We start from the raw sequence: 15,389 nt of genomic DNA, 5'->3' as shown, positions 1-15,389 counted from the left end.
TAAAGATAGCATAACACTTAAGAGACAAATATTATGAAGTTACATTCTAATAGAGAATATTATATATTTCAGTAAATAAAATCTATGCCATGTTATCGTGACAGTGTGTGTCACGATAAACATCCTCAGATTTCCAATGAACATAATGCACTGATTGACTGCAGTGGGGGTTATGAAATTATGTGAATTATGGATGCTGTTCATTTTGGTGATTGTAAAGCAACGAGATCCAGGGGAAAGATCCTTAGACCTGAGAAACCAGCAGAGTCAGATGTGACTCCAGCTCAGCCACGTCCAAGCCTGTGAGCTTGGTTAAAACACCCTCGGTTGTTCCTCACAAGATTATCCTGCATGCCATGAAATCAGGTATAAAAGTGTCCTTGTAACAAAGCCCCACAAGTGCCTCCCACGTATAAAATATGACCTATTATCATTACAATATCTTGGCAGAGATTTCTGAAACAAAGAAGAAAACAAAAAACTCTGTATCACAAAAATCCTAAAAATTTGAGTTGGAACCACTGTCTTAAGTTCTTCCTCACCTGTCCACCCCCCACCCCCGGCCCCAACTATTTCCATTTCTTCTTTTCCTCCCTGCCTTGCTGCTTCCCACAGGGTTGACCATAGGGGCTAAGTATCTCCTAAACATGGAGGTTCATGCTTTCTTTTTCTTCTTTGATTTCTCAAGCCAAGAAATTTGCAAGGCCACTGAAGTCTTCATGTGCCCTCTCTGTGACAAGAACTGCTCACTGCAGAGACTCAATGAAAGCTGCATTTATGCCAAGGTGAGTGTGGACCCTCACGTTCCTCTCCCTGCCCTCTACTTTTTCTAGGAGGCAGGTGGTAAAAATCCTCCAGCAAACCGCTTTTTACCAAAGTTAAATGTTCCCAAGTGTTTCAACAATAAATATCATTGACAACTGAATAAAACATCACTCTGTGGCAATTACAGAAATAATATATTTTATTAGAATATCTTTGTCTTCCTTTGCTTTTATAAGTGATTATTGCCATCATAGACCTAAAATGTCCACTTGGAGTGACATCTAGATTCTTTTTTGGGGGAAGATGAGTATTTCCATGGGTAGTGATAAAATTTTTATCTTCCATGAAGACTCCTGAAGTTAAAATGCTTCTAATTTTACAGAGAAAATGAAATAACATACCAAAAGCTCTCAAATTGCTGCCTATTAGAATCACCTGAAGGGGGTTTTAAACTCCTGAAACCCAAGCCACATCCCAGAGCAGTTAAATTAGAATCTTCGGATTTAGAACAAAGGCATCAGCATAACTTAAAACCTCCCAGGTGATTTCAAGGTGCATACAAGTTTGAGAAATGTGTACTTGAATTTTACAATTACTATTATTCATTTGTAAAATGGTTTTTATTAAAGTATGATTAACAGATAATAAGATGTACATATTTGAAGTATATAAATGAATGCATTTTGATTATATATATGCGCCTGTGAAAACATCACCACGATCAAGATAATGAAGATATTCATCACCTCCAAAAGTTGCCTCACGACCTCTTGTAATCTCCGCCTCCCCTCCCTCCCAAATTCCACCCCTGTGCTCAGGCAACAAACTGTTTCCTATCATTATAGATAAGTTTGTATTTTCCAGACTGTTAAGTAAATGGAATCATACAGTGTGTGATTTTTTTTCTGATTTATTTCACCCAACATGATTATTTTGAGATTCATCCATGTCATAACATTTATCAATCATCTTTCTTTATTGCTGAGTAGTATTGCATTATATGGCTATATCAAAATTTGTTTATCCATCATCTATTAATGATCTTTTGGGTTGTTTTAAGTTGTTACCATTTTAAATAAATAAGGCTACAAATGTCTACAAATCTTCATTTAGGCAAGTAGTGTTATTTCTCTTGGGCAAATACCTAGAACAAAATGGCTGGATTATGAGATAGAAAGATGTTTAACCTTCTAAGAAACTTCCAAACTGTTTTCCATTTTTTACACTTTTTTTACATTCCAATTTTTCCATTTTTACATTTCCACCAGCAATGTATGAGGATTCCAGTTTTCTATATAGTCACTGATTCTCAGGATGGTCTGTCTTTTTAATTCTAACTATTCTAATAGATGTTTAGAGAGATCTCATTGTGGTTTAGTTACTTGAAAAAATTTGATTCTTCTGGGTCTTGCTTTTAGGATTTGTGAGATGGGCTCACAGCAGTGCTCTTTCTAGCACTCATTTTTCCCCACAGTAAAAACAAGATCTTTCTGTGTACTCTACCCAGTGCACTCTGAATAATGAGGATTTCCAGTCTGGCTGGTGGGAACAGGCACTATTCCTGACTCTGAGCTCCTGAAACTGTTTCCTCTAATTCTTTCAGGGGGTTCTTTCCTCAGGTAGCTTCCTCACATGAATGCTCACTGTCTGGGTTGTCCCTCTCTGCACCCTGGTGACTACACTTTCAGTGTAATAACCTGAGGCAATCATAATGCTCACCTCACTTGTTTCCTGCCTCTTAGGGATCACTGCCCTTCGTTGCCTCACATCCAATCTTGAAATCTGTTGCTTTATATATTTGTGCATTCTTTGGTTGTTTTCAGAATGGGGGTAAAATCGATCTCTGTTACTCCATCTTGTTCAGAAGTAGAGGCCTCTATACAGTTAACTTTTGACAAGGGTGGATATAAAATCAAAAGCCACTCAGGATCCTACTAGGAGACCAAAACTTAGTAAAATTAGCTTCTGAATTATTTATTTTGAATGCATGGCATAGGAAAAATCTGTTTTGTTTATAATTTAATTCCTAAAATGTGCTCGGTGTTGAATTCTTTTAAATGCTCCACAAAGATGTCTTGTTTGGGGAAGCATTTTCTCAACACTTTTTGCAAAAACCAAGTGTATGGAGTCATTAGATGTAAAAACGCGTGTTTTTCCCTTTGTCCATGCATTTCAAAGACATATAACAGCCCTAGGGACACCAACAAATCCATATATAAATATGTTACTTCTGCTTGGACAGTTCTAATAAAACACACTGGCATTATCTGAACACTAAAGCTAAGAATCATATGTGGCAGAGTGATAAAGTGAGGAAACTGTCCAAGGAAACATTAAATCTAGGGGGCCTTTGTCATTGTCATTGTACAGTATCTACATCCTTCCTTTACTCTGTAGAAATAGTATATATAGGGACAGGTATGACTCAGAAAGAATTCACTTGGTAGCTATTTTAAGGTAGGTGGAAAAGTTAGCTTGCAGAGGAGAATATTGCCTTATGGAACAAAACAAGAAATAAAACCCACTACGGTGAAATCTTTAAGGTGTCTTGTATTTGTTCCTCTGGCTAAGGTATAATGTAGCTACTTTGTTTACACCTGAAAAATCAGAATTACTCTTCCTTCATTGAATGAAAATAAACATTCTCTTTTAAAATCAGTTTAAATATTTAAACACCTAGAGGTTACTGTATGGGCAGTGTCAGAAATAAGGGAAGAGATTTTTAACAAAGAAACAAGGCCACCAATCTAGAATCATCTAGCCTACACCATCACCCAGCGACATCATCTAGGAACTGGTCAATTCTTTATGGAATCAATCACCACTTGTGACAAATAACAGGAAATTAAATCTGTCATATTTTACTGAAATATGTGTGTGCATGTAATAATTTCCTTAATAATTTCAAGGGTGTATTTCAGAGAATATGTGGTCCTGTCATATAATAAAAATTATATTTAAGTACATTAACATTTTCTTTGGTGACTGTTTTCATTTTTAATACTTAAAAGTATGGGAATTAAGAAATATTTTCAATTAACTAATTCGATGATATTTGCATACTCTTTTCAAAGCACCTGACACCACACTGTCAATTTCCACTATGCCAGGATTTCTCAGTTAAGGTGAAATCATCAGGTACAAGGGTCCTGCATTGTTTTTACATATGATTTTAAAAATGACTCAACCTTTGAAGTTAGCCTTATTTATAACAGTTATTAGTATCTGGGGTTTTTTCACTTGTTCAACAAACATTTATCCAATACCTAGAGTGAACCTCAGACTGTATACTGATATTAAGGCTACAACAGAATTAGGACAGACCATCTTTCTTTAAGAAATATCATGGATGAGTCTGCATAAGATTACACATCAGAATCACCTAGATCTTTTGTTAAAAAGCAGATTCCTGGGCCCCACGTCCTGAGATTCAGAATCAGTTGGCCAAGGGTGAGGCTTAGAAATCTGCATCTTAAGAGGCTCCTCAGGTGATTCTGATTTCTAGGACCACATTTAAAAAGCTGTTGCCCTAAATAAGTAATGAGTTGGGGGTGGGGTAAAAAAATGAAGTTGCCATGTTTGGTGTACCTTTGTACCAGTCCAATGCACATGGATAGTTACACAGATTTTGCTCTGTCGAAGAATTAGGAACTAAGGAACTGAGAGAGGGCTGAACTTCAGCCCAAATTCCAAACCCTGCCTCTCTCCCCTCCGTAATCTCCTGGCCCGCAGCGTGGAATCTGCCCAAGAGGCACCTTGTTCACCTTAGCCCAGAGGGGCTTGAATTGAGTATAAGTGGCAGTTTCCAGAGGCTTAAGTTATTCTGAACCCATGAAACAATTTTAGAAAGAGATCTATCAACTACAGTAGAGGAGACATAGAGTTTAAGCTTCCAACCTAATAAATTTATCTCCTTAAACAATATCCACATTTATCGAGTTCCAGCCACACTCAGCTCTGCAAGAGAAATCACATGTCAAACATAGTGGAGAGGGTTTCCCTGGTGGCGCAGTGGTTGAGAGTCCGCCTGCTGATGCAGGGGACACGGGTTCGTGCCCCGGTCCGGGAACATCCCACATGCCGCGGAACGGCTGGGCCCATGAGCCATGGCCACTGGGCCTGCGCGTCCGGAGCCTGTGCTCTGCAACAGGAGAGGCCACAACAGTGAGAGGCCCGCGTACCACCAAAAAAAAAAAAAAAAGATAGTGGAGAATTTGTGCTAAAACACAGCTTTGTTTGAGGCATAGTTTGCTTCTGTCTTTTTATATCATCCCTATTTACATCAACAATGTTGAATAAAAAGCTTGTCCAGAGGTTCCCTATGCATAAAGGCAAGCTATTTTTCCAATAAAATAATTAACTGCAAATACACATTTGTAGATCAGAGAAGCTTTTTTTTTTTTTGCTTGTAGAAAAGTCTGTTACAATGCTTTGGGATTTTTCTGATCACTCACGATCTAAGCTTGAGCCATCCACACTGTGCTTGACTCTTCCATCCCCCTCTCCTCCATTTCCATTCAGCAACTCATATCGGCACCCTAAAAAACCCATATCATCGGAAGCTGTAACTGCAGGCTTGTAAGTGCTTTTCTTATCGCCACAGTCTCCCCTGTCATAATACACCCCGCATGTAATAGTTTAGTGGGTAAAACAATGATTTTATACTTTTACACTCCTCCTCAGGGCAAGTTCTGAAGACTTCCCTAACTCCCATTCTAGCTTTATCTCCCACTACATGTATGTAATCTCACATTACATCAATATGGCATGTATACCTCACCGTGTCTCGTGGATGTGTTTCTGAAAAGCTGATATTTAAATTTACTTAGTTAAAAATGCCTGAAAGATTTGTAAACAAAACTAATAAGAAAAAAATGAAAAGCTTTTTTAAGGAAAATATTGCATGAACAATGACAAATTATGTCTGTGCAACACAATTGTTGTTAAATATTGCTTTTTATGTGTCACTTTTCTAAAACCCTGGCTGTTTCTGGAGCAGGGGGAGCCATTATTTCTTGGTGACCTTTACATCCCCATGTGTGAAGTCTCTGTTCTAACACTCTAAGAGGCTCTTTCCTGCACTAGGCTTGTTTATAAAGGAAAGCAGTCAGCTATTCAGTTGCTTGGCAGCCGCAGGTATTTCTGTGGGATGCCTTTGGACACAAAAAAGCTGGATTCCCCTGCTGGGTGGAATTTTATCAACTCTGTGAGAGAATTTCTTTGCGGTCCTTTTCTCTATTGTACATAATATATACGGATGATTGGTGTGAAAACCAAGTCTTATAACATTTTTTAAAAGCCCAAGCCTTAACAGTCTTAGAAGCTTAGAAGCATCTAGGACATCTTGCACCTATCCACCAACTTTCAAAAGGAGCTCATCTTTTGTATAATAAAATTTTCAATAATGCTACATAATAGGAAAATACATCCCACCTTTATCTGTTTTATATTATTTTACAGTGTGTTCCAGATGTTACAATTAAAATACACATTAATGTTGTTTTAATGCACTCATTGAGCAGCCTCTAGACTGTAGACTGAGCAAAGAGGACACCATTCTACTCCCGCTTTCCTTAGAATAATGTTCTTTAGCCCCCAGTTGGCCTCTCACTCCTGTGAGGATAATGCCCCTATTTTCTCTTTAGTTTCTATGGTATTTAATTGACTGCCAAACATACATTGGCTTGGCTATATTGGTTTAACCTCCCTCACTAAATTATAAATATAGTTAGGGCATTACGCAAATAAAAAGAGGCAAAGGTAAATTGAGTTTATACTTTATTAAAATCAAACAATTCTTACAACCCTGAAATGTATATTCAATAATGTTGTATAACTGTACATTGTTCTTTATAAAACTTCAGGTCATGTCTGATTAAAAAACACTTGGACTATATCCTAAATGTCCAGTGATTTATGAAATTTCTTAATGACCCATGGCACATTCTGAAAGACATCAGAGAGTAGGGGTAGCACTGTGATCCCTTTCCCTTGGAAGTGCTGTATCACTAATGGAATTCTGCATTTTGCAACTCTCCCAATCCTGGAAGTTTTGCTAACAGGAAGTTCAGCTAGGCATGCCTTCACTGGAAAGCTAACTTTTTAAAGCTCTCTGTGTAGCTTCTATTTGTGGCCCACAAGTACTTCCTAAGGGTACGAGAACCACTTCTAAGCAGAAATGAAGGTAGAGTCAAAGGGGAAAGGAGAAGAGAAGGGGGGAAATGCTGACTCCTCACCTCTCCCCATGAGAAAATCACATGAAACAGTTGCAGGACCCATGAAAGGATTGCCTATCTTATATTTGCAAACTATAAAATAATGTGATTCCATTGGGAAAAAAAAATCAATAGTACCTAAATGCAAACAGTAATCACTGGATTATTATAACCAAAAGTGTGACTAATACTTTTGTTTGTTTTCCACTAAGGTAACATATCTGTTTGATAATGGAGGGACAGTCTTCTTTGCTATTTTTATGGCAATATGGGGTAAGTATGTTTTTCCATTGCTTACTTCCTGGCCCTCGTTTTCTGAGGCTGTTGCTATGTTTATTCATACCCACCATACACGCACACACGCAAACACACATACCATGTATCAATTCAACAGTAAAATCTCTTGTCTCATATGCTCTCGTCACACATTCACTGCTTCTTTGGGAATTTAACTCTTGATTTAATCTTCTAATCCCTAAAGCCTCAACCTTCCTATACTGTGGAGTATATTTTTCCTGCCAAAAACAGGCAGTAATTGAAAACAAACTGAAATATACTAGAATCCAAATTAAGCTTCTTGTATTTTCACTTGTGAAAATGATACCAGAAAATGTTTTGTTTGCTTAAGGCTTCCATTATATATTTTTTTAACCTTACATTTTATACACTTAGAGATGCAGAATCTATTCCATATATGATTGAGCAATAATGTCTAATACAAAATAAATCCTGTTCCTATCGACCATCTTAAAACTGTAAAAGTTATGTATAGGTATATGTATTGGCTGACTTTTTTCAGTAAGTTTCTCACTGAGTTTTTAAAGAACCCAATTAATTGCGGCCTAAAGTAAACCACAGATTGGAATTCCTGATGCTTTGAAGAGAAGTGATCACTTTCCTGGTTAGGATCAGCTTTCCTACCATAGTCTGTTGAATGCAAAGTCACTGTCAACTTGGCAACTCAAGGGGCTGACTATGTACCTGCTGATACAGAAAAGTAAAATGTACTAGAATTCAAGCCTCTCACTCCTGTTACTTTAATTTCCCAGGAACAGAATCTGTGCCATACTCTCTTTCTAGCTTTAAGTCAAAATTTAAAAAAAATAAAATCACCTTCCCAATTTTCCTTCAGGAAAATGCCAATCTTGATATATGGTATTATGACTACATGGGGAGCAGTGAAGAGTCAATTCACCACCTCCCCCCAAAAAAGTAAAAATGTAATTTGGGGTCCCTATTTTCATTGAAGTATTTTTTAATTAAATTATTGGGCAGGGCAATCATGGTGAAATCTTTCAGTTTTACTTGATTCCACAAACATTTCCTGCTAAGAAAAAAATAGACCAAAATACAAATGAAGGTTACTCAATAGAAGATTCAGCACAGTGAGAAATGGAAGAAAGGAAACCTTTTGGATGATTTATCCTCTATGTTTCTGCTACTTGTCTCATGCTTTTACAGTTCTCTTTGGCACAGGCCACATGAGAGTGATCTTGCTTCAGCTTTTGGATGATGGATTTGAAAGGCCAGGATATAGTGAACATTTGCCATCTGAAGCCTTTTTCCCCTTAGTTTTATACTGAGGTACGAAGTGGAGGTATGTCATCCATAGGAATGCCATCCCGTGCATTTTCTCGGCCTGCTGGTGTAGATGAATCATTCGCCGTTGGGTTATAATAACTAGAATTTCCAAAACTTACATCATAAGGTTCCGGTGCATTATCTAATCGCAGAACTAAAAAAGCAACAAAAAAATTGCTTTATAGTGACAGTCTGGAAGATGCATGCTCAGGCATCTGCTAGACTGTAGGAATTGTTCTGGATGAGTTAGTTACACTTTTTTATATGGGATTTTCAGAGATTAGTTTTGAATTTTAAATAAGTACATATTTTGCAAGCCACATTTTTCTTCTAAAACTATGAACAGTTTAACTTCCAAAATTTCACTGCTGGTGGTCCAAAAATAAAGGAACTAAGGGAGAGATCACAACAGAAATATAGCAATACTTTATATAAAGAAGTATTGACATGACTCACTGACACTTTTTTTTTTTTTTTTTTTTTTTTTTGCGGTACGCGGGTCTCTCACTGTTGTGGCCTCTCCCATTGCGGAGCATAGGCTCCGGACGCGCAGGCTCAGCGGCCATGGCTCACGGGCCCAGCCACTCGGTGGCATGTGGGATCTTCCCGGACTGGGGCACGAACCCGTGTCCCCTGCATCGGCAGGCAGACTCTCAACCACTGCGCCACCAGGGAAGCCCTCTCATTGACTTTTGAATCTTGTGAATTCAGAGCCTTGTCAACATGTTCAGAATTTTTACTTCTGGTATAAAAATAATTTTTAAAAAGTGAAGAGCTTTAATTTTAAAATGTGTCATTATTTTACCAAGGGTCTTAATATCATTTTGGGTGAGCCATTGAAGATGGAGATGAAAGAAAACAATTTGTAAAATCTTATGTTTCCTTCTGAGAGATCCAGGTTATTAGCCTGATTAATAATATTGGAGATTGTTTTTATTTTCAACAAACAACTAACTATTATTTCTTTTATATTCTTGAATTTAAAGAAAACTTGGGGCACTAGGTATTTGAATACTAAAGCAGGGACTACTTACTAATTAGACTAGTAATCTAATTATTCAGCTAGGTATTCTCATATCCTACCTATTCCTTAAGCCTTCTGTTTACAAATTGGACCCCCAGGAACCTTAGGAATTTGGGAAAGGTGTCTCAAAGCTGAAAGAGTAAAACAGGTGGTGTGATTGAATTATTCCATTAGGCTTTGATCACAATATCTTAGATTATATCAAGTTGTTAGACTGAGCTTTTGCATGTGATAACATTTAAAGAAAATATTCTGAAGTTAAAAAAAAAGTTTGGAAAACCCTGTTGATTGAAATCCTATCCTTCAATTTTGAAAAGTGATAGTTTTTATTTTCTATGGATTGCTAGAAGCCCATAAACAGAATTCAGTTAACTTACAATTAATGGATTTGATTTTGAAAATTAACAATATATCAGTAATGTTCCAACCTTATCAAAAATCAACAAGACTTTATCAATGAGACCCAACAGGGGCATTTAACTATTTTTTATGGTGGCAAGAGTCCCTTGTGTAAACCAGAAAACAGATTTTTTTTTTGTCCTGAAATATTAAAGAAAAAAGGGTTGAATCAAGCATTTGATTTTATTTCTGTCCTAATTACTACTGCATTATTAAGATCAAACACAGTGCTTTATTCTTAGCAGACACATTTCTCATCCATAGATGTGGTGGGTTTTTTTGCATCATATGATTGGGAAATTTCTGAATTAAGGTTTATCTGACTTTATGTACCCAAATATGCGACCCTTTAGCAATTCTGTTTTAGAGACTCATTAAGATAATTAATAGAGGGCTATTGTATACGTGCAAACTTTGCAAGAGCTCCAGATTAGAATAAATCATTGTTCAAATTACTGCTACTAAGAGATCCAACAATGGTGAATAATGGCTCCCCAGTTACTTGCTAACAAAACTGGCCATTTTGTTCTTAATATCATGCCATTATCTTTCAATTATAATGATATGTTTTAGGTTCTGGGATTATTACTTAAAACCAATTGTGATGCGATGAGCAACAGTTCCAAATGGTTTTAAAATTTCACACACAGTTCCATAGTTATTTTGGTTATGTTCTTTGAGAAAGAGAGAATAGATCAGAATAAATCTTTAGTACGTTTCTGTCATGTGAATCTAAATCGCTTCTAGATAATGCAGTGAACGTTAGCAACTTCACTTAGTTAAAACCACTGTGTACAGGTGAAGTTCTGAAAGTTGTTTTTACCTGGTTCATTTCTGTCATCATAAAGTCGCCGATGGGAAAATGAGTCTGTTTTCCTTTTTCCACACAGCAAGTAGCCAACAAGACTAAGCAGTGAAGCTCCCAGAATAGCACCTAAAATGGCCCCAAATACTACTCCTGTATTTCTGTTCTCTAGAGGACAAAGAAAAAATAATTCACAGATAAGAAATAGAAAACAATTATTCAAAGAAAAGAAATATATACATGTGGACTTTGTGTAAGCAAAGAATGTTTAACACTTTTTTTAAAATTAGATAATGGATACGTATATACAGAGAAATATATATACATTGTGTGTGTGTGTGTGTGTGTGTGTGTGTGTGTGTGTGTGTTTTATAAAGTACTGAGTTTTGGGGATATATTGGAAAATATGCTTCCTGATAAAACTGTACTTCAAAATTTGAATTATCTTGAAATACTTCTAAGCTTTAGTTTTATAACTATCTCATTACATATTAACACTAATAGTACTGAAATGCCATGTGTATTCTCTATTAAGATCTAGTTTCTATGTTGAATTCTATATTATGTTTTTAATCAACTCTGAATCTCTGATGAACTTTAATAATGAGATAAGCTTTGAGTTTGTTTCTATAATAATTGAAAAGTAAAAAGCTAATGGCAGTAAGTGGGTAATAGGAATTGAATCCACAAACCCCAAGTGAAAAGGCATTATGAAGAAAAAGAAATATATCCTGATAGAGGGTATTTCCAAATACAACAAATAGACAAAAGCAGGATGTTTGCAGTGCCTTGCACATTGCGAACAGATGTGTAGGTCTGAGTTAAAGGAGTCCAAAATTTCATTCTATCATCACCTTTACCAAGCACCTTATTTGAAGACTAAGTCATCAATAAATCACTGAATGCTTCCTGGATTTATACTTAGTGCATTTTATTTTCAGGTTTAAAAAAAATTTGTTGAGAAGCTTATTAATTAGGTAGGCAAGAGGTCTTACAGGGTCTCTAAATCTATATCAGATTCCATTTATACACAAGAAACATGGAAGATCAACAGCAGCACATTTTTTACCAAGATAAAAGTGGAGCAAAGTTAACTAAATTTTTTTTGATTAATGAGCAATGGTAGGATTAAGTACTCAGTATTCTCAATATGTATATTAAGTTTAGAAAGACAAAACAGAATAGTTTAAAAAAATCTTTCTGATTGAATATAAGAGTATGTATGAACGGAAAGATATCTTAAAATTATGAAAATATATGTACGCACAATATACTGGTTGCAGTACTATAATAATCCTAGATTTCAGAATTTAAAACTTTTCCTATACACTAACAACAACTTTCAAATAGGAATTTGTTTATATGATTTGGTGTTTCTATCACTAATATAATCTGTAGATAAGTTGTATTGGAAATCAATGAGTTCATGGGGGGGAAGAGGAGTTATTTTTTTTTTAATTCAGAAAACAAAAACATGGTTAGACCTGAGAAAATAAAATAGAATGAATTTTCATTAAATATTAGAGATCTTTTCCACTTTATGTTTTAAAGCTTGACTGATCTCTAAATGAAACAGAAATGTCCCCATAACACAATTTTCTTGTGATACTCAAAGCTGAATTCCATTTTTATGGTGTTCAGTAGGTACTGAACTAAAAATTGAGGGTATTCTTCTGTTGAGTTTAAATTTTTTAAATACATATATTTTTAATATATTTAAAATATATGTATATTTAAAAATACATATATTTTTAAACTTCAGTTGTATCATATTCCTAAAAGCCTGTGAAATTTCAGGTAGTCTTTCTGAAATGCAGTAAAAATTGTTACCCAGTATCTCAAAACTGTACCACTACCTCAGTTTCTGTTTCTTTTCAATCTAACCTACTTCTAATTTTGGCCCAGACTCACCCCATTCTCACATTCCCATACAGTAATGACTAGTATATGCTGACTTAAGCCCTAAAATCCCTTCACTATTCACTTTGAATATCATGGTTTCTCCCCCCAAAATAAGAACCACCTGTGCTATTGCAGTCTCCTTTTTTTTCTAGTGTGGTGCATTTCTTAGGTGTAATGACTTATTTGGAGATTCAGTTTCACACAAAAGGAAAATTAAATCCATTTATATTTACCTTCTTGGGGGTCTGATGTATTTGGAAAGATTTTTGAATTATTGGTGAATTTCAAGGTGGGATATAAAGTTGTTTCTTGATAAGCAGTAAACCCCGCCAAGCTATCTCCAGTCATGGTAGGCCATCCATCTGTTTCCATTATCATGGGGGTCACAGATATGGTGTTTGATCCTGAAGGGAGGTTGCTAACTGCAATGGAACTGTTGTCAGGAGCTTTCATGGTATCATTGACTGAAGACCAAGTGAAGTTTTCCGAAGATACAATAGCTGTAGTATTGGGAGGTGCTGAGACTGGCAGAGGATTTTCATCTGCTACGGATGAGTTCCAAGGCAATTTAGAAACAAAGCTGTGGATCAAGGGAGGGCTTGGGGAAAGTGTGGGCATGAGTTTGAGACTGGAAGAGTTGTCTGTTGACAAATTATGGTAGAAATCTGTTCCATGGGTTTTATTTGATGGATCCCCAAAAGAGAAATTACTTGCCTTAGGATGGGAGGTTTCTCTATTTTCTTTATCTGAGGTTGAATTTGCTTCACTTTCCAGAGGAATAGATTGATTTCCCCTTGTTTTAAAGTCTTCTGCAATGTTTTGTGTTGTGTTTATTTCTTGACCTTCTTCTCCATGGCTTCCAAATAGTAGTAAACTAAACAAAATTGAAATCAACAGAAATTTGGCTGAAGTCAACATTGTAATCTTCTTTGGTATTGGTGTTAATAATGAGAATCTGAAAGAAAATAATGACCATTTGAATTATTAAATGAAGTACTGAGGTTTTTTTAAATGGATCTACATTTTTAAAGTGATAAAAATATCCAGAGACATAATGCTGACATGATAGTACCATACTCTTTATTCCAAAAGTTTGTTTCCTTTGGATTTTATTAAAACTAGAGTTACTGAGTTCTATTTCACTGAGTTCTATTTTCTATATAGTATTTCTTTCTTTCTTCCTCTAGGGAATGCCATGCAAAATCTTCGTCAAGCCAGACACTACTATTTCATTATTCCAAAGACCATTTAGCGTGGGACAAGTTGAAATACACACACACACACACACACACACACACGCACGCACACACACATGTATTGTACAATATATGGACTACTAAGTAATTTTTAAAAAATAATGTAATATAGGGCTGCTTTCTTCAACCTATTTAAGAAAACATGTTCTTTATAAAGATGTAATTTGGAGTATTTATTATGAAAATGATGTTATTGATTATACAGTAAACATACCACTTTAAAGTGAGTCAGTCAGGAACTCCACTTGAAAACATTTTATTAGTTCCTAATTTGAGTAACTTGAATTTGAGGTTAACATCCCTTTTTTCACGGCATGTTTACTTCATGTTACCCTTTTTCCTATTAATCCCAAATAACAGAGAGTCAGAAATACTTTTAGAATTGGGGATTTTTTCATTGCATTCCCTTATTGTATAAATGAAGAATCTGGTTGTGACTGTGTGTGGAAAAAAAGTACCTAACTAGATTGTGGCAGAGTTGAAGTTTGAAACCATGGTTCTGACCTCCAATCTGGGCACATCATTCTGCCTCTTAAGTGTGGAAGCGCCACAATTCATAGATAGGAGGATATGGGGGAAAGATTTTGAAATTATATTTATATTGTAATTCTGGTTTCTATCATGAATAACATGTGAAAAATAATCATCATATTAAGCATTTGCTTTATCAATATCATAATCATACTGACTTCACAGTGTTCTGCAGACTAAATGAAATGATTTATGTAGAAGTACTCTAAACAATGTCTGGACTAAAGTAAGCAGTTAGTAAATATTAACTTCCATTTCTTATTATTAAAATATAATAATATTTCTATAAATATCTTACAGTTTATAATATCATCTCATTTGAGCCTCACAATGATCCATTGAGACAAAAAGAGTAGCTCACGTTATCCTCATTTTGCAGATGAAGAAACCGAGGTTCAGAGTGGCCAGTAATGGAAGCTAGAAAAAGCAGCACTGAAAGCCAAGTCTGCTGACTCCAACCTAATTAGGTGCTAAAATTTAAAGTGTTTTTAATTGAAAAAGGTAAAAAAATGTTAGACTATTCCTCTTCAAACAATAAAGTCTAAGAACTGATTTTATGTTCTTTGAATTGGACCTTAGAGCTTATTTTTCACTAAAAGCCTCCAGGATGACTGAGATAAGAAAAGGAAGGAGGTGCAACTGCTATTATTTATGTCAACATTAATTGCGATTTCTTAAAAGCCCCCCCAGAAATTTTTACAAATATTTTCAACCTTGATGATTTTTCACTAGGGTCTGAGGAGCCTCTAAATTACTCCCTCTGATTATCGTGTGGTTTTAAGTACCCCTCTCCTCGCTTAATGATTACTTACACAGTGGTACAACTTAGACGTATCTATAATACATCCTGATATAATATTTTTTTCTCCAAAGACTTTTAGCAAGCAGTCTATACCTGTGGATTTCTTTTT

General features: G+C 35.7%; 2 protein-coding genes across 4 annotated transcripts in view; one reads left to right on the top strand and one right to left on the bottom strand.

Moving 5' to 3' along the window:
* Window positions 1-13,624, bottom strand: part of MUC15 (mucin 15, cell surface associated) — a 96,851-nt gene extending 83,227 nt beyond the window's left edge. Inside the window, exons 1-3 of one of the 3 annotated variants that reach the window (XM_060103706.1) lie at window positions 12,925-13,624; window positions 10,808-10,957; window positions 8,555-8,715 (exon numbers count right to left, since the gene is read on the bottom strand). In XM_060103706.1, coding sequence (XP_059959689.1) covers window positions 8,555-8,715; window positions 10,808-10,957; window positions 12,925-13,609 — 996 coding nt within the window. In that variant the 5' untranslated portion in view covers window positions 13,610-13,624. Of the gene's footprint in view, window positions 1-8,554; window positions 8,716-10,807; window positions 10,958-12,924 lie in introns of those variants that run through there. The other 2 variants (XM_060103705.1, XM_060103707.1) reach the window with 2 other exon arrangements.
* ANO3 (anoctamin 3) overlaps window positions 1-15,389 on the top strand; it is a 393,002-nt gene that overhangs the window by 315,850 nt on the left and 61,763 nt on the right. The window contains 2 exon segments of the mRNA XM_060103704.1: window positions 689-785; window positions 7,193-7,253. Coding sequence (XP_059959687.1) covers window positions 689-785; window positions 7,193-7,253 — 158 coding nt within the window.

Source organism: Mesoplodon densirostris, chromosome 7 (assembly GCF_025265405.1).
Source record: "Mesoplodon densirostris isolate mMesDen1 chromosome 7, mMesDen1 primary haplotype, whole genome shotgun sequence".
Classification (NCBI taxonomy): Eukaryota; Metazoa; Chordata; class Mammalia; order Artiodactyla; family Ziphiidae; genus Mesoplodon; species Mesoplodon densirostris.
The sequence above is the reverse complement of the archived record's forward strand: the minus strand, read 5'-3'. Positions and strand labels throughout refer to the sequence as shown.